This window comes from Protopterus annectens, chromosome 1.part0 (genome assembly GCF_019279795.1).
Source record: "Protopterus annectens isolate FY-2018-M chromosome 1.part0, PAN1.0, whole genome shotgun sequence".
Classification (NCBI taxonomy): domain Eukaryota; kingdom Metazoa; phylum Chordata; order Ceratodontiformes; family Protopteridae; genus Protopterus; species Protopterus annectens.
The window spans coordinates 292,304,508-292,323,474 of record NC_056725.1 but is presented as its reverse complement, the minus strand read 5'-3'; the positions used below and the strand labels follow the sequence as shown (position 1 = coordinate 292,323,474).

The window sequence follows — 18,967 nt, the reverse complement described above, 5'->3', positions numbered from 1 at the left end:
ACTCACCAAATACTGTGGCACTGTATATGTGTGCAGAAAAGCCTCTATGAAAAAAAATAGAGTGCATACAAGAGACCTTTACTAAAAAAGGATGTGGGCTGATAAGGGATCTCAGTTACATTTGTAGGCTGCTGGACTTTGGCTTCATTCAGTATCGTATAGGCTTACTAGAGTTCATCAGCTTTTGTCTACAAGTGCTTGTGTAACAGACAGAGCACTAATCACTAATGAAGATCACTTTTTCTCCCCACCTGTTGACTACCATAAACAACAATTTACTGATCAAGATTATTCTCTCTTTTTTTTTTTTTTTGCAGTTGAGATTGCATGCATTTTGAACAAGACACTTTACAGAGTAAGGCAAGCTAATGGGCTTTTCAGAGTTTTAACATTTAAATATGTATCATTGTACCTGTAAGCCCTTCACACTGTAATTCATTAGAGGATCTTAAAACAATGAATATAGCAAGGTACACTCACAAAAAGCTTGTCAGAGCATAGACAAAGTTATAAATGCATTTAAGAATAAACTAACCTTATCGGTGTAGAAGACCATGTTTTCCTAATGCTCACATGCGTAATGTTGTATACTCAGATTTCTTTGTGGATAAGCATGATTTGCTTGTCTACTAACATGCTTACAGCCACTCAAAAGCGTTTATAACATTATTAATGCTGCCCCTTTAAGCAAGGCGTCAGCAGTTAAAGCAGTAAGACTTTCCAGATAAAAACAGAAGTCTAAAATAAGAAAGTTAGCCAAAATGAAATGTGTGAACACAAATGTCTTTTCTCTCTCTCTCTCTTATATATACACACTAGGCTGTCAGACAGTCAATTTCCATTTTGATACAAAACAGTGTTTTGTCTATAAATTGTTTTCTACCTTTATATTTTTTTCTCATCTTTTTTTTTCCTGTGCTGCCTATCTACCATTTGCCATTCCGTAGTACTCTCCATTTCCATAGCAGGACAATGAGGAAATAGGGATTTACCATTACTTCATAGACATGATTATGATCGACCCTTTTCTGCCTTTTGTGTGCCCTTAACTTCGCATGCATGGTGTACAGTGCAACATGGATCTATGGACAGGAAACAGAACATTTGCCCAGGACTGTCCCCTGTACTACTAATGGACAGAGGCAGCACTTAAATGCTTTATCACATGCTCAGGTCCCCTCAAATTTTCTTTTGTGTGGTCTCAGTTATTTTCATAAGGGGTAATATATAATCATCGACCATGGGATGGTTAAGGCCAATCACTAACCAAATGGGACTGGTTAATTTGAGCACAAAAGGGAAATTGGCCAGGCTTAAAATGGCCCATAAGGGCAGCTAGCCTAGTACTTACCTATGACTCTATGAACTTGTTAAGGTGACAACAGATTCTGATCCCAATGGTTGCTATTCATTTGAAGTTAAATACCTTCTCAGCCATGTATAAAATAAAGGTGAGTGCCAAAGTATGTAAATGGTAAAGAAGCAACGGATACATAGAATAACGGACTGTAGGGGAATAATTAATATTTTGCAGAACAGAGTCTGAAACAGAAGCAAAAAATTGTATATAAGGAGTAGAGAGTAGCTTTCCCTGTATGAGAAAAGAAGTAAGAAATATCCATAGGACTATGGGAAGCCATTAAATAGGATTAATTAAGGACTGGGTATACTTATTATAGTTAATTAATAAAGCAGAAAAGTGGCAATATCTTCATAATGTCCATTATGTTTTTAATGTGATACCATAGTTACAGATTTAGTAAGTACAGTGTTGTGATCTAAGCATATGTTTGAGTTGGGTTTTGTTTGCCTTATCGAAGGCTGCACAGCCTATCAACAACCAGAGAAACATGGCCCCCAGTATCTACTGTTTCTATTTGGAGTTTTTACCCAATTAGTACTGAATAATGTGAGATTCTAGGAAGGCACACACCATTTTGACATGGTTAAAAGGGAAGGGCATAGACTCGACCCAAATCATATTCCTTAGTTTGAATTCTAGACATTTAATACTTTTGACACTGAGATTGTTAGTTATGTAGTCTAGAATGATGTTGGAAGGTATAGTTTCCTAGGTTACTGTAGCGTAGTTTCCCATCTTGGAATTATATAAGATGTGATGTTAAAGAGTTTTAGAGTTTAAAGAGAATTTGGGAAACATAAATACTGCATCATTTTAAAGGTAAGTAGAATCTGACTTAGACCTCTATGTTATGTCTTTTGACTTTTCTCGGTTAGAGGTCGCCACAGCAGAACTCCGGTCCGTTAATGATTGGCAGTAGACTTTTACATGCCGAGTTGCCAGCCCTGATGCACAACCTTCAAACGAAGGTACGCCCATTCACGTGTGTCTCCACACAGAAGACGCTTTAGCTGGGAATCGAACAGGACAATGGCTTACTGTGAGGCGACAACGCTACCGCAGCACCACCACCGCAGTTTAGTCCTGTATATCATACCCATTTTTATTTAGTACAGGCTTTGACCGAATATGACAGTCAAACATTACTTGGTTATCAGAAACCATTTCCAAGAGCAATTTATCAGATGCAGGTATAAGTAGATTGCCAAAGTCTTTCTGAGATTTTTTTTTTAACATGCATTTATTTTGCTGACATTAAAGGATAATCCAGAAACTTGAAGTTATGTCAGGACAGAGTCAATGCTTTGAAGCAGAAATGTAGCTGTATCACCAGTTGACTTTGTAGACTACAGGATGGTCGAGTGGTCTGCGTACAAGGCTAGCTTGACAGCATGGCATTGTTTCTGTATCTGATTTTCTAGCAGTGAGAATAAAAGAGAACTAAGCATGGAGCCCCATGGAGGAACAACAACAAAAAAATGATTTATACTTTCTTCAGCTGCTCTTACTTAACTGTCTTCTGCCTTATTGCCTTAGTTTGCTGTTCTGTGTGCTCTTAAGTGTTCAAGTGCTCTTATTCTGCACTTAGTGCCTCCATTTTGATTTTTTTCATAATGTACTGCTTTCTGCACTTGTTTCTGTTCATTTTTAATTTATCTACATTGATTTAAACTGTATTTGTCGAGTTTATTGGCTGTTTGGGAAGTTTTTCCATCCCTTTCAACTTTCTGGTTTAAAAGCCCATGTTTGCATGGTTTTGCGCTTGTGTAAGCTCCACAGATCCAGTTTTGGCATCCTGCAGACTGCAAGAGCAACAGGAAGGAGAAAGAGAAAGTGCCTGCATTTTGATGTTTTTATAATTTACTGCTCTCTGCACTTGCTTTATTTGTTATTTTTAATTTATCTGCATTTATTTAAACTGTACTTGCCTTAATATTGCTACACACTCAAGTGTGCTAGCTTGCCTGAGCATCCAAGTGCTCCAGATTATGCGGAACACTTCACATTTAATGAAGAGCGAAGCCACTGTTCTGCTGTTCTGCATTGAACAGCTGTGGCTCCGCTACAAAGCTTTTGATTGGTTTGTGTACTACAATTACTGCCAATTGGTATACAAAACAATGCATAGCTCTGCTATCCTCCCACGTTGGCTGTGCTCCACAGTTTTTGATTGGCTCATAGACCGCATTTACGGACAATCACAAACTCAGTCTACGAGCCAATCAAGTAGAGAGTCAGAGCAGGACGGGAGCCAATGAGAGGTCCCAAACACAGGCCAATTGTGTTCCTGGAAGCCTTTTCGCACCAAAATAATGGCTTGAAAAAGGCTTCCAGGAATCAGGGATTTTACTTTTTAGGTTCGATTAGATGAAAACACTTGACTGGAAGAAGGAAGGAAGGAGCAGCTGGCTGCAGATCGAAGACATCGGGGGAGAAGATGGGAGTCGGAAGTGGATGTTAGCCTGCCTGCCAGGAGAGGCGACTCAGCGAGAGGAGTCTGTTTGATGTGTCAGAACAGAAGGGCTGAGGTTTTATCTTTCTGCTACGCTGCTCGACAACTGGGAGGAATATCAACTTTGTGCCGTGGTGGAATTGGATTATTTGTGCTTGGATTGTATTGCTGAAGTGGTACAGTGTGTATAGGTAGAGCAGAGGTAAGTGTTTTAGGCTTTTAGCTGTAATGGTGTAAAATATTTCCCTTTAGAAGCGGTATGCTAGCACAGATCCTGTTATTTTTGCACCTTTCTAAGTGTGTAAGTAACATTTAGTCTCAGTATTTTTGTGCTGCTTGTCCCTAGTATGTCTCTGAAGTAATAGATAGTAATGTTGTATGCCAACACAGATCTTGGTACTCTAGCAACATTCTAAGTTTAAAACAGCAATATTTAAAGTGTCTGTTTCTGCTGCTTATCCCCCTAGTATGTCTATTTTTTTGGGAGAAACTGTATGCCAAGCCAGGTCCTTGTTCTATCAACTTTCTAGGTTTACAAGAGCAGTTTTTAAAGTGTTTGTACGTTTCCACTGCTTGTCCCCCTAGTAATTCTCTGAAAGTAATTGCCTTTTTTGGAGAAACTGTATGCCAAGACGGGTCCTGTCCTAGCAACTTTCTAGGTTTATAAGATCAATATTTCTAAGGTTATAAGAGGAATATTCTAGCAATATTTAAGTTTATAAGAGCAATACTCTAGCAATATTTCTAAGCTTATAAGAGCAATATTTCTAAGGTTATAAGAGAAATATTTAAAGTCTCTGAGCTGCTTGTCCCTCTTATGTTGGGCTTTGTCCAGTTTTCTTGCAGTAAGAGGTTGAGAAGTATGTCCAGATGGATGTCAAAGGTGAGTTATAGTAATGAGATGCTTTAATGTATCCAGTTTTGTTTTTACTAGAACTTTGTGTAACTTGATCTTGAATTCTTTGTCTTAAATGGCACATTCTTGTAAAAGCACAGAGGACCCTAGTTTTAAGTACCTTTTTAGGCATCTTTGCCAGGCCTACACCTGGCTGTAGGACAGAGGTAGAACACATCTAAAGTGGTGAATGTAAAATGCAAGTAGTATTATCATGATGTGTGTTGCAAGTGCCTTTGTTACGCTGGATGTGTTTATCCTTGGCATGGATTTTGAGATAATCAAGGGTGCTTTGAGAGTACTGAATGTCATGAAAGTCACTCTTCCCTTCTGCAACACTGGTTAGGTGGGCAAGTGAGCACCAGAGGATTGAAAGTGCCATCAAAGCAAGGAATTGAAGCATGCAAACCTTTATAGTAAAAAAAAGGAGCAGAGATGAGCAAGAGGAGAGGGTGCAAAGTCAGGAAACTTCCAGTGATATGGGTAGGTTATGGCCCTATTGTCTTGTATCTTTGCTACTGAGGACATTTTCTAATTTTCCTTTCTGCACTATAGCCCCATTTGTTTAATTGTTTAACACTGTTTTACAAACCTGCTAGGTACAGACTACCCACATTACAGTGAGGACAGGGATGTAGATACAGATCGCACCCCAACGAAGAGAAGATACACAATTTTTCAGCCAAGTTGGGCAAGTGCCTTTGACTGGCTTTCTATGAGTAGGCGCGGAGTGAAATTTGCCTTCTGCAAGACTCGTAACATGGATTTCACAATCCATCACGGGGGCCGACATGATCTGCAACGACATGCCAACAGTGAGAAACACAGGCAGAATTGCAAGCATGCAGCTGGAAGATCTATGGTGGATTTCTTTGGACCTCAGAGTTTAACAAGTAGAAAGGTGGTTGATGCAGAGTTTGGTTTTGTATCTCTCCTTGCTAACCACAACTTATCATTTGCAGCAGAAGAACACATCCTGAAATTTATGAAGAAGTGTGGAGAGGATCAAGATGTTCTACGCAAAATGACATGTGGAACGACGAAGACATCATGCATTGCACAGGATGTTCTGGGGCCTCATTACCAGAATAATGCTGCAGCAGCCTGCCAGAAATCACCATTCTGTGTGTATATGGACCAAAGCACAGACATGGGAGATGACAAACTGTTAGTCATCCTTGTTGGTTACCTTGAAGAAAAGGCAAGCAAAAATGTGATAAGGTTCCTTCATATGCCAGAATGTGTGTCAGGAACTGGACAAGCAATGTTTGATTCTTTAATGTCCACTCCGACAAAATTTAACATTTCAGTTTCCGACATTGTGGGCTTTTCTTCAGACAATGCTGCCTCAAAGATTGGAAAACACAGTTATGTGCTGTCTCATTTAAAGGAGGTGAAGCCCACAATTATAAACATGGGATGTCTCTGCCACTTGGCAAATATCTGCAGTAAGGCTGATGTAAAAGCACTACATTCACCAGTTGAAGAACTTATATCAGATGTGTACTGCCATTTCAGTTGTAGTGCACAAAGACAACAAAAACTGCAGGAATTTGCTTTGTTCACAGATACTGACCCCCTCAAGATCATTAGACATACACATACTAGGTGGCTCAGTCTTGATAAGGTTATTAACAGAACCCTGGACATGTGGCCAGCTCTAAATTCGTATATTTTGTCTGCAGAGCCAAGGTCTGCTAAGATTTACTTAATTTCTAAAAACCTGCTGAGTCATGAAGTGCATTAGATTTTTATGTTCCTTAAGTATGCACCGGAACCCTTATTGGAGTTCAACATACAGCTTCAGAGCAGAGAAAGTCAGCTACTGACACTGCATGCCACTGTGCATAAACACCTGCAGCAGTACGCTGGCACACTCCTCAGACCTGCAGCTGCTGTCAGACTAATCAAACACAGTGATGTGTCAGTGTTGACTGACAGTAGCTGTGTTCTACCAAATGGTGAACTGCAGATTGACTATGAAGTCAAGCAGTACATGAACAGCCATGAGGAGGATATTGCCGGCACAGTCATTGACTTTAACTTTTACAAAAGAGTTGCAGCTTTTTATGCTGCAGTGCTGCAGAAAATGCTGAAAAAGTTTCCCATGCAGGATAATTTACTGAAAGATGCTGTATTACTTATTAATCCAGCCAAAAAATTGGACATTTCTTCAGGACTTGTCAGAGACGTTAGCTTCCATCTGGGTGTATGTGAAAATGATGTTGAGGCTGAACAACTAATTGATGAGTTCACCCAATATCAGATTGAGGACACTGGGAATCTGACAATCCCAGTAGATGGGCCCCACTCATGTGTGTCACAGTACTGGGCACACCTTCTGAGGGACTTTTGCACTGAAGGGAAACTGCCAGTCTTTAAGCAGCTGATGAACCTGCTTTGCCTGCCACACTGTAATGCACACGCAGAAAGAACATTTAGTATGGTGCAAAAAGTGAAAACTGAACTGTGTCAGTCTCTGAGTGTAAAAACACTGAACTCTTTGTTGGCAGTTAAAATGAATGAAGAACTGGATGTCTGTGACATTAAGCTGCCAAAACATGTTTTAGAGGCTGCCAAGAAAGCCACATCAGCATACAATAAGTCTATATCTGATGTATGATAGGATGCTGTTTAACTTGGTCTAAACTTTGTGTGAATTGTAATATGTCTGCTTAGAAAATGTAGTAAATGTGATTTCTATTTTTGTAAAGTGCTGTTTCATTTACTTATGATGTGGTTATGGTATTGCAGATTATCAAATAAAGGTTTTTGGATCTGAGAAGTGTGTGTTATTGAATTTTACAGTTCTACCATGCTCCATGGCAATGGCACATTTCGCGCAGTGCGAAAATAGGGTGTTCCACATTTTGACCATTTGTCACACATTGTTAGGGTCTGTGTTCCAAATTGGCCACTTAAGACGTTGAGACCTATGTAGCTTGCACTGCATTTAAAGTGTTTTTGGTACTGTTTTAATTGCTTTTCTGCAAAAAAAAAACAAAAGTTGTAAGCTTGTTTCCCACCTTTCCTGTTACTAGACTAGTCCAGACACTGACTTGCTATATCCAGAACTGTTTTGTAAATGTCTGAGCCTCCCAGACCTTTCTGTGTTGGAGGCAAGCCCTCTAGCTTATTAGTGGGAGCGGTAAGCACTAGGTAGCCTATCAATCACAAGAGGAGTGGTTTCTGGCCCAGAAATTGTAGTTTACTGGCCGTTTGGCCAGCTTTTCCATCTCTTTTATGTTTCTGGTTTAAAAGCCCGTGTTTACATGGGTTTGCGCTTCTTTAAGTTCCGCGGATCCAGTTTTTGCATCCTGCAGACTAGGATTGTTTTGTAAGTGTCAGAGCCCCCTCAAACCTTTCTGTGTTGGAAGGAAGCTTTCTAGCTTATCAGTGGGAGTGGTAAGCACTATACCCCAAGAGGAGTGGTTTCTGGCCCAGAAATTGTAGTTTATTGGCCTTTTGGGCAGTTTTTCTGTCTCTTTCAACTTTCTGGTTTAAAAGCCCATGTTTACATGGGTTTGCACTTGTTTATGCTCTGTGGATCCATTTTTGCATCCTGCAGACTACAAGAGCAACAGGAAGGAGAAAAGAGATACTCTAAGTACCTCCATTTTTCTAACTGCTTTTCTGCAAAAAAAAAAAAGTTCTAAGCTTGTTTCCAGCCTTTCCTGTAACTAGTGTAGTCCAGATACAGATTTGCTGTATCCAGGACTGTTTTGTAAGTTTCTGAGCTCCCCCAGACCTTTCTGTGTTGGAGGTAAGCCCTCTAGCTTGTCAGTGGGAGTGGTAACCACTAGGTAGCCTATCGATCACAAGAGGAGTGGTTTCTGGTCCAGGAATTGTAGTTTATCGGTCATTTGGGCATTTTTTCCATCCCTTTCAATTTTCTGGTTTTAAAAGCCCGTGTTTGTGCACCATGCAGCGGCACTCAGCTGAGGTAAACTATTACCGGTGCCAAAACGTCTGCTCTTCAATTTTACCCTTAGAAAGTGCTTGTTCTTTTACTTCTTGCACTTCAATTAGCATAATCGGCTAGCACTTTAACAGGCTTTTGTAGCATTTATTGTAGCACACTTAGGTGCTATCAGCACTAGCTCTTCCTATGCAGTAACAGCACCAACACTTATTAGTTATGACTACCCCTCCTGGTATGATTGCAGGGCAATTTCCTGTGCTTTCTCCTGCTAACCTGGTGCACTTGGGCATTCTGAGACAGTGTGGCAACTGTCTAATGTACACAGACAGCCTTCTCCTGTGACATCCCAACACAAATAACCTGTGAGAGATGCACTGATATCACCAAACTGGAAGCAGTGCATGCTGCAACCAAGACCGGACTAGCTGGTCAAGAGGAGAAGGTCAACACCTGAAACTCACTACATAGAACACACAGCCCTCCAAAACACTAACCATCACAACCCACCCACCCACACACAAACACAAACCATACACCCACCTTTGTGGAGGATCTCAATAAAAATGTACCCAAACAACAGAGACCCCCTGAGACAGACATGCACTCAACCACCACAACACAACATCAACCCCAGAACACATAGCTCACCACCACAGTGTGTCCCTCAACCCAAGCCCTTAAGGCAAAACACTTTGCTCAATGTACTAGTCATAGGAGACTCAATTGTGAGGCACACTGATGTCCCATTTGTTAGAAGAAAGTGACAGTCAGTTGTCTATCAGGTGCCACGATCTGCCACATAACACATGCACTCAGGTCACTCCACAACAAGTACAAATATGACTCAGTCATTGTCCATGTGGGTGTGAATGACCTGAGATGTACCTCCCTGGAGTACATGAAAAGAAATGTGATGGAACTCTCAGATTATGTGGCCCAGGCAGGTATGACCCTAGCCCTGAGCAGTGTTCTACTGTCACCCAGAATGATACCACAGTATGAGCAGAAAATGATTGACTTCAACAATTGGCTAAGTTTCTGGTGTCATTCTAAGGGGATCCAGTATCTATCTGCCTAGGACAACATGATTCACAGACCTCGATGCTTTGCCAGAGACGGCCTGCATCTGTCATTCCTGGGATTCCGGGTACTGGCTAAGGGTCTTGCCACCCCTATAGTGCTTTTTTTAGCAGTGTTCCAAAATTCTACCGCAACAGCTACAAACAAATGCAATCTGCGGGTCATGCTGCTCAATGCTAGAAGTCTAAATCTCAAGATGCACTCACTCAAAGCTCTCCTCAAAATGGAGAATGTCAACATCTGTATGTAATGGAGACCTGATTCAAAGAGGCAGAAAGCACCCCTGCACTCCCAGAATGCAGCTCATTCCATACCTTTTGTTCCCAGAATACGGATGGAAGCTCCAAAGGTAGTGGTGTCTCCATATTCATAAAGGATATGCACAGCTCTAGACTGGTAGCCCAGCATAATGCATCCGAGATACTTCGGGTACAACTAATACTGAGTAAGATGGCGATTTAAGTCATAGCTTGCTACAGTACCCTAAACATGTCCCCAGATTCTCACTCCAACTTCCTGAGCACCCTGGAATCTATCAAAGTCCAACCCAATATTCTCATACTGGATGACTTAATCTACCCTTCCATCAACTGGGAAAAGTATTAAAGTACCAATGTACAGGCCCAATGCTTTCTGGAATTTATCAATTCCAGTGCCCTGGACCAGCTCATTCTGACCCCCACTAGAGGAAGCAACATCCTCAACCTGGTTATCATTAACATGGGAGACCATTGCTCCACACCTATAGTCAATTCTTCCCTGGTTAAATCTGACCACAAACTGATCACCATGGAAATCTCCATCTCACCTACACCCCCCCCCCCCCGCTAAGGTGACCACCCTGAAAAACTTGTCTAAAGCTGACTTTGGCCCCTCGGCACCCATGCCAATGGAAAATAGCTGCATGACTGCCAAATCATACACCAATGCACTGTACGGTATGGACCTTGCCATACAAATAGTACTAAGACGCTCTCCTCCAAAAAAAGGAAGCCAATCTGGTGGTCCCCCAGCATTAATAAACTCTACAACAGAAGGAAGAAACTGTTGCAGGAAAAAAAATGAAGTCACAAGACTGGAAAACCTCTCTTATCAGTCTCAACAAAAAGCTGAGATCCCTTATCAAGTCCTCTGAAGCCAGCTATGAAGGCAGAATTGCAGCTGACACCAAAAACAACCACAAAGCCTTCTATAGCTATATCAAAAACTTCAAAAGCAATACCCAGATTTGCTCTGACTTATTGCACAATGGCACCTCCTATACTGAGCCACCAGATATAGCCAACATACTGGCCGACAGATTCAGTGCCAGCTTTACCCCTCCCCCTCAAAAGCCCTATTACAATTCCATAAGAAAGCCAGGTACCCACCATTTCTGCAGCACAGGTAAAAGCTGCATTGTCCAAAGCCAAGAATACAGCGTCCATGGGACCTGATAATATACCTGGCTGCATCCTACATAAGCTACAAAACAAACTGGCACCACATCTGTCACCCTGTTCAATCACAGCCTTACCTCAGGCTGTATCCCTAACAAATGGTGCACTGCTACAGTCATCCTGCTCCATAAAGGGGGAGCAATTACAGACCCTGGGAACTATCGCCCCATTAGCTTGATGAGTCTGATATGCAAAGCTATGGAGCGCATCATTATGGACCTGCTTAACAAAGATATAGACAATCTCCAGACTCTTGATCCCACACAGTTTGGCTTTGTTCAGGGGAGATCCTGCCTGCTGAACCTGGGTGACTTCTTTAAAGCAGTCACAAGGCTGTGAATTAAGGTAAGGCAGTGCAAACAGCCTACCTTGACCTAGCCAAGGCCTTTGATACCATCCACACTCAGTTATCATTGATAAACTCACCAAACTAGGCATCAATCCTTACATCACTTGGTGGGTTGCAAACTGGCTCACAGACAGGACCCACAGAGTGAAAGTTGCTGATTCCAAGTCAGACTGTTGATCAGTCATGAGTGGAGTCCCACAGAGCTCGGCCCTGGGTCCTCTCCTGTTTGGCATCTAGTTCAAAGAAGTCCAGACCAACACAGAAGGACTCTGGCTGCCCAAGTTTGCTGATGACTGAAGCTAGGAGTCATTATCAACTCCCCAAGTGATGCAGACCTTCTACAAAAGGGCCTTTCTGAGACCAATGATTGGTGTCAGAACCATGACCTGAAGCTTAACGCCAAAAAGTGCGTTATCATCCCCTTTGGAAAAAACTCAGTTCCCACAAATTACAACATTGGTGGGAGCCCACTGAATACTGAAGGGGTCCTAAGTGATCTGGACAACCAGGTCGAAAGCCACCTCACCTTCGACCACCACATTGCCACTGTGGTCAGAAAGTCCTTCTACATGGCACATCTTATAACCAAAGATTTTGCATCCAGGAAGAAAGAGGTAATCATTCTTCTCTACTCATCCCTCATTAGACCAATCATCGAATATAATGCCCCATTTGGCATGTACCTGACCAGACACCTACAACAGCTGGAGAGGCCACAAAAGTACTTCACAAAAAAGGATCCCAGGCCTTAAACACATGTCCTACATGGATAGACTCAAGAAACTTCAGCTGTTTTCAGTCTCTTATCATCTACTTACAGGTGATCTCTGCTTGACTTACAAAGTCATGTCCGACCCAGCTCTACTTGAAATGCTACACCTGAAGAAATCCCAATCCCCCTGCTCCACACGCTCCAGAGATCATAACCTCATTACCATAATTAACAGAACATGCAGGAGGAACAGGTTCATCTCCTAAAGACTGCCCATACTCTGGAATAAGCTTCCCATTCATGTCAAGCAGAGCACTTCACTGGCCCTCTTCAAGAGAAATCTTGACGAGTGGATGGGTAACAAAGTTCACTCCAGGGATCATTCCAGTTGCCCTACTGAATATGGGCACTGTGAACTAATATTTGGTGGCACAGTGCCTAGGCAATTTTTTGGGGGGGTTAAGCTTGTAAAGGCTCTAGGACCATTAGCCTAGTACACACCTATAAACCTATGAACAAAGGGCACAATATGGAGTAGGGGCAGGAATGATTCTTTCCATTACACTCTTTGGGTCCTTCCTTCTGAGTAATTGGTAAACTGTGCAATGGTACTGGCTTCTCACCAGCAGTTCAAAGGGATTTATAGAAAGAAGTGATGACTGACAGCGTCAGTCATCTTTGAAATGCTAAGTAATATTGAAACAGCATCACCCTGTATGTTAAAGTATGTACAAAGCTGCTCAGAAACAGTTATCAGGGAATGTCAGTGCTGTGTTCTAGTCAGAAACCATGCCAAGTAATAGTGATGAGTTTATTTATTTACATATTTGTGTATTTATTTATTTTTGTGTTTGTTTGTTGTAAGCATTCTAAGAATTGTTTATCTATATTCATCTCCATTAAGTCTACCTGAGAAGCGGGGAGTGTGCAGTTGGATGGAAATTGTCTGAATTAAATGTTTACCTTTGCATAAAAGATGGAAGGACAGTTTTTGTCTTTTTCCATCATTCAACCACATAAGTGACTGTGATCCGTGATAGCTATATGGGTTATCTGTTCCTTAAAAAGAATGCTGTTCGGCTTTATTCTTCAAGTCTGTACTGCAGTGGGGAATGAAGAAGGTGTTACACCAAGGGACAGATAGGTTCAGGCAGCAAATGTAGATGTAATTTGAGACATATTCGGGTCAACTGAATGCTTTGTGACTAGATTTGCAAGTGATGCGCTTCCTACATTGTCAAATGACAACTTCATGCTGCTTAAATCATTACAGCAGTCAATGCAAAGACACTGCAAGTTTTTTTTGTTTGTTTTAATTGTGAGAACACAGGATTGTGAGGTGATCTAAAGTAACTGAAAATATCCACTTTTATCTCTCTCTTCAGGTCTCTGGAAAGCTTTGGGCAGCGAGGTAAAGATGTAACGCCCGCAATGATTGCTATTTCAAACAGTCTGAAACGGAAGCGGCAGTTACAATATATTGAGCAACAATTTCAAGAAATCAGTGGGGTAATGGCCTAATACTGAAGTAGTGCAAAACAGATAAAGCTGACGTAATAGCCGATGTACATCTTAAATGTTTGAAGAAAACTGAGCATTACATTTACTGAATGCTATATCTTTTGCCACAGTGCATAAAGTGTCAGTCTTCCAGCATGAAGAAACAAAATTCTGTTGTAGTCCTGTTGCAGTATTCTGAAAATGCAATTAACTCAAGAAAAATAATTAATTTTAAATAAGTAACACATAATTTCAAGTGAAGATGGCGACTGCAATTTGATCTTTAATCCCTATTTTTGGCCTGTAATTACAGGATGATGCCCATAATGCAGCTTGTCACGCAATTTGGAAAAAGATGAAAGGCCTCAAAGGAGAACACTGTTCTTTAATGATGGAAAAAAAGTCTCTCAGCACAAGTGCCCTTACAGGTGAGGTGTTGCTACTTGTTATTTATAAGGAGAGGTTAGATAAAATGTAATAGTCTTTAAAATTATTTAATACACTAACTGAATCTGAACTCACTCAAATGTATGCAATTAAGAATATGTCAGGACTTAATACATGATATGTTGAATTTATTACAACCTTTGTTTTCCCAAATATGTTCCTTTAAGATGGGCTTCATAAATATGAGGGCTGATCCTACATGTTATAGAAGGCTTCAGAGATAGTTACATTTAAGTGAGGTGCATGGAGTTTCCCTTATGGGTGGAGTGGTTTGGAAAGCCCCTTGAGAAAGCAACTTTTTAATGATTTTCATTTTGCTGAAGTGCTTTTTCTGTCATTTGGGTTTGGCAGAATAGCTTTTGGTTAAAGCATGACTGTGTGAAGAGCCTAGATTTGATAGATAATTTACTTAATGTTTAGTTTGCTTAATTCTGACGTATCTAATTGGTTTACAGAACAACTAAAAATGCCACCGTGCATGTTTTCCTTGTTACCTTTCTTCCCTCCCTCCCTCTCTCTGTCAGTCCCCTCCTCATGCCCTATATGGTATTTCCTTTATAATCTGGAATTTACTTTCAGCCTTCTCTACTGTGTTTAGATGCAGTCCACTCTGTCGGCTAACACATTCTTAGTGAAAATGGGCATTTTTATCTTCTAACACAACTTTTCCCTCTACCAGAACACTGGCAGTCATACACTACTATTACCTGCAGATACGAAAGAAACTTTGGGGACTCACTGCTTGCCCTGTTAAGTTGTTGTCATCATTAACCCCCTTTTTTTGACATGGTGTCAATTTGTAACATCAACATTAATCAATGTGACCAAATCACCTGTTAAGTGCCATAATATTTATTCTTCCTCACCTGTGTATATTCTCAGCTCCTTGGCCTCCATCTTTTCACATTACTTTTTGTCTGAGGATCACAGTAGTCACTTTTGTATACACCACTTCTGTCAACATGATATTATATCAAATTCAGAGGCATCTAAAGTGCATTATTTAATCCACATGTGGTCTTAGCTGGGATATAAGCAGTGGCAAATAGTTTTCAACCTCTTTGTCTAAGTAGTTTTCAGTAAATGGAAGCAGCCATGTTCTTTGTGTGATCTCGTGCTGGCTGTAGAATGTTTTAGAACCACTTCTTGTTTACATTTCTTGCAATTTAGTGACCTGGTAATCTGTGCTCTGGTGGTTAGGACTTTGCCTAGCTTCCTAATTTATGAATGCATAATTCTGTATTTGATACAGTGGAGCAGTGGTCAGAGTTGCTGGTTCACAGCGCTTGGTTCTTAAGATCAGTTCTTGGGGCATGGGTGTCCTCTGTGGATTCTTCGTACCATTTCGTTGTCTGTAGTGTGATGCCCCTTTTTCCTGCCACACCCCAAAGACAAATATAAATCAGCAATCCTCCAAATTGTGTGTGTGTGTGACAGAGGTCAAGTATTACCCAGACAATATAATCATTAAAGGAAACAGATGCATGTGTGGAATATGTATAGTTTGCTTTTCTAATAGAGGAGTTTTCCTGAGGAATATAATTTGTGGTTATGTAATACACAAGTGTACAGTACTGCTGTGGACTGTTTGTAACTTAGAGGAAGAAAAGTCAGATGACAGAAGCCAATCACCTCTACTCTTAGTTTAATGCCTGATGCTTCTGTAGGAGTGCCTTAAATTCTGAGTTGGAAGTACTCTATTACAGTGTGGTAGGGAGAATAATCCGATGTTTAGCCATTGCAGTGAAGAATATAGAGTCTCATTAGTGACTTTTTTCAGTTTAACAGTATAACATTCCACTCTGAAAGCTGTCACAGAATGTCAACAAATGCCATTCTGTCATTGACACTACTAGCTATTCTTTCAGGTCTGCATGCCACCCGGTATACCGTTCTAAAACAGGAGAGGTTGACATTCTTTGTCAGCATTTTCTGTTGCCCTAGGTATATGTTCTTCATGAGTGTAGGCACCCTGTTCAGTCGATTTCCCACTGCACCAACACAGTTCTTGCCAGATTTTATGTTGTGTGCCACCGATTTAAACATCTGTTATTCTGATTTCTGTTAATCTCTTGCCTCCCCCATATTTTTTCATTAATATTGTCCTCGGAGTTGGCCTCCTGTCCTATAACCTATAAGTTTTACCTTTAGGGCTTTTTCTTGTGCACATAACTTGCCAACAACACAAGTGTGTATTGATGTGGGATTGAAGTCTTAATCTTAATTACGTAGAGAAGGAAGACTGTTAGGACATACTGACAGTGGAAACTTTCCCAGACTACATGACATCTCTCATACCCGTAATGCTGTGATCATCAGTACTTCTCTTCAGGTCACTTTTTCCATGCATAAAGTTGCAGTGGTTTAAGAAATAGTCCGGTGCAGTACTGTTACTTTAAATTTTAATCTATTTAGTGATATTGTGTTATTTTTTCCTCTAGTTTTTGCTTCACTGGTCACTATGTTCTATTTTTCTTCTTTAAAATTATTGTGAGAACCTTTTAGTATTCTGCTGCCCACCCCCCCCCCCCCAAAAAAAAAAAATCTCATAGACTCGTGCCATTGTATTTCTGCTGAAATTGGTTAGGCGTAAAATGTTAGCTGAAAGCTACTCCAGTCTGGGATGATTCCAGGGCTTTTCCCAGTGTTCTATGTATTAATTCCTTTCTAAGACTGCAGAAGCCAGGCAGAAGACCTTTTCCATCTGATTAAGAGGCTATTTACAGAATGTGTTTTTTCATGTGGACTATGGTATGGAAAGTAGAGCCTTTCACCCCTCTGGTACTTTTTTCTTGATTAACTCATATCTTTGACGTTGGTCTTATTCTTCTATTTCTAATTTCCAGCAGAGTGTCATTTCCTTATCACTGGCATCCTTGAAAGTTGGCACAACATTTGTAAGTGTTTTTCCCATAATCTTCCACCAAGGGCCCTACTCCTGTCTGAGACCTTTATTTTTTATTGCAAAACTTAACTCAAACCATATTTTTACCTGTTGCCACCGAGAACTGATGTTTATATCATGGTAGAGCCTTATTCTCATAGCTGTTACCTTAGCCAGGAAAATTTCTAGTTTGCAGGCCTTGTCTGTTAGCCCCTTTTAATTTTGTGTTCCACAAAAACTGAGTGCCTTTGAGAACTAACCTTTCTTTCTTTGAAGTCAAAGATAACAGAAGAAACTGATTTTAATCAGTCTCTTAATTTACCAGCATTTTCCCCAATTACTCAAACAGAGGGCTAATATTTATCTCATTGTTTGGAGGTTCATAGAAAGCTCAGATTTTACATTAAGAGAACTAAATCCATAAGGAAAGATTCCCAGATGTTTGTCTCATTATTGAAAAATAAACTGAGTACTAAGGTGTCAAACAGTATGCAGTAATAACCCTTTGTCATTAGACCTCACAACTTCCATGACTAAGGACATGGCCACTTCTCAGGCATTTTTTTTAAAATGCACCATCGGAAATTATGTGGCATCACTGTACAGTACTTTTACAAGACACTGTATGCTGTATGTCATCTCCAGATCCAGTTCTTTCTTTCTGTGCCACCATAACATGGGCATTCTTTCATATGGAGCCATCAAAAATTTTATCTTGGAACACTGTCCTCTTAAATATGAAATAGTAAAAAAGTAATGTCTTTCGGCTTTTCCTGGTTAGGGGTCGCCACAGTGGAACTCCAGTCCGATAATGATTGGCAGTGGATTTTTATTGTGCCGAGCTGCCAGCCCGACACCCAACCTTCAAAGAAGGCACACCCATTCACTCATGCACCTACCTGGGGAGGACATGCAGACTCCACAGCCGAGAATCAAACGAGAGAACCTCTTGCTGTGAGGTGACAACGCTAACCGCTGCACCACCATGGCAGTATCCTCTTAAATATGAAATATAAAACTAAAGTAAGAAATTTGTGCAATTACCATAACAATACATCTTGATTGGCAGCTCATTCTTTGACCATTCCCATTCTCCACCCTGACACCCTGACAGATCTCAGTCCTGACTGGCTTGGCATGTGGTTCATTAACCAAATTTTTTTTTTCTTAGGCTGTATATGTTTTTGTTGTTCTGCAGCTTCTACTTTGCACAGATTTAAAAATATAGAAAGGGGTCCTATTGTGCATAACATTGTGGGTAACAAGAGGGACCAAGTCGCCTGGGAAAGTGCCTCTGATGGGCTAAGTCCTGCCAGCCTTGGTCTTCTAGATAATGAAGATGGAACTGCCAATTCAGCTCTGTCATTATAGTAAGTATGTACCTTTTGTGTTCTGTCATTCAGAACCTTCCATATGATGCAGTCAGATCAGGAACCATCAGCCCCACAGCATCTGAACCCATCCCACATGCCATTAGCGTACTTACTGCTCCATTATTATCCTTGCCATTGTACCCTTTATGGAATAATTTTATTTTACAGAAATGAGACAGATAAATATGAGCTTGACTGAGATAACAGATCTTCCTTTACAAGTTAAAGTGTGAGCCATCATTGGGTCGATGCCGACTTACTGAAAAGCAATCTCCTGAAAGCTGTAATAGTGAATGTACAATACTGAAATGTCTAAATCCTGAAAAGTTAAAAATTAGAAATCAAAATACCTGCATGTGTAGAGAGCTGGACTTGCTCATCATACAGGGCCCGTGTCAGCTCTCGTCTGTGAGTTTCACCAACAGGTGAGTGATATTATTTATTCACTGACTGTATGTTGGTGCAGTGTACATATATAGCACATGTATGCTATTAGTAGGTATTTTGAATTCAACACTGTAAACTTTCAACATTTTCAGTATTTTACCTTC

At 40.7% G+C, this 18,967-nt stretch overlaps 1 protein-coding gene across 1 annotated transcript in view; it reads left to right on the top strand.

Moving 5' to 3' along the window:
• The window catches only part of EPAS1 (endothelial PAS domain protein 1), a 1,067,454-nt gene that overhangs the window by 1,010,229 nt on the left and 38,258 nt on the right, over window positions 1-18,967 (top strand). The window contains exons 13-14 of the mRNA XM_044059908.1: window positions 13,598-13,721; window positions 14,026-14,140. Coding sequence (XP_043915843.1) covers window positions 13,598-13,721; window positions 14,026-14,140 — 239 coding nt within the window. The remainder of the gene's footprint in view (window positions 1-13,597; window positions 13,722-14,025; window positions 14,141-18,967) is intronic.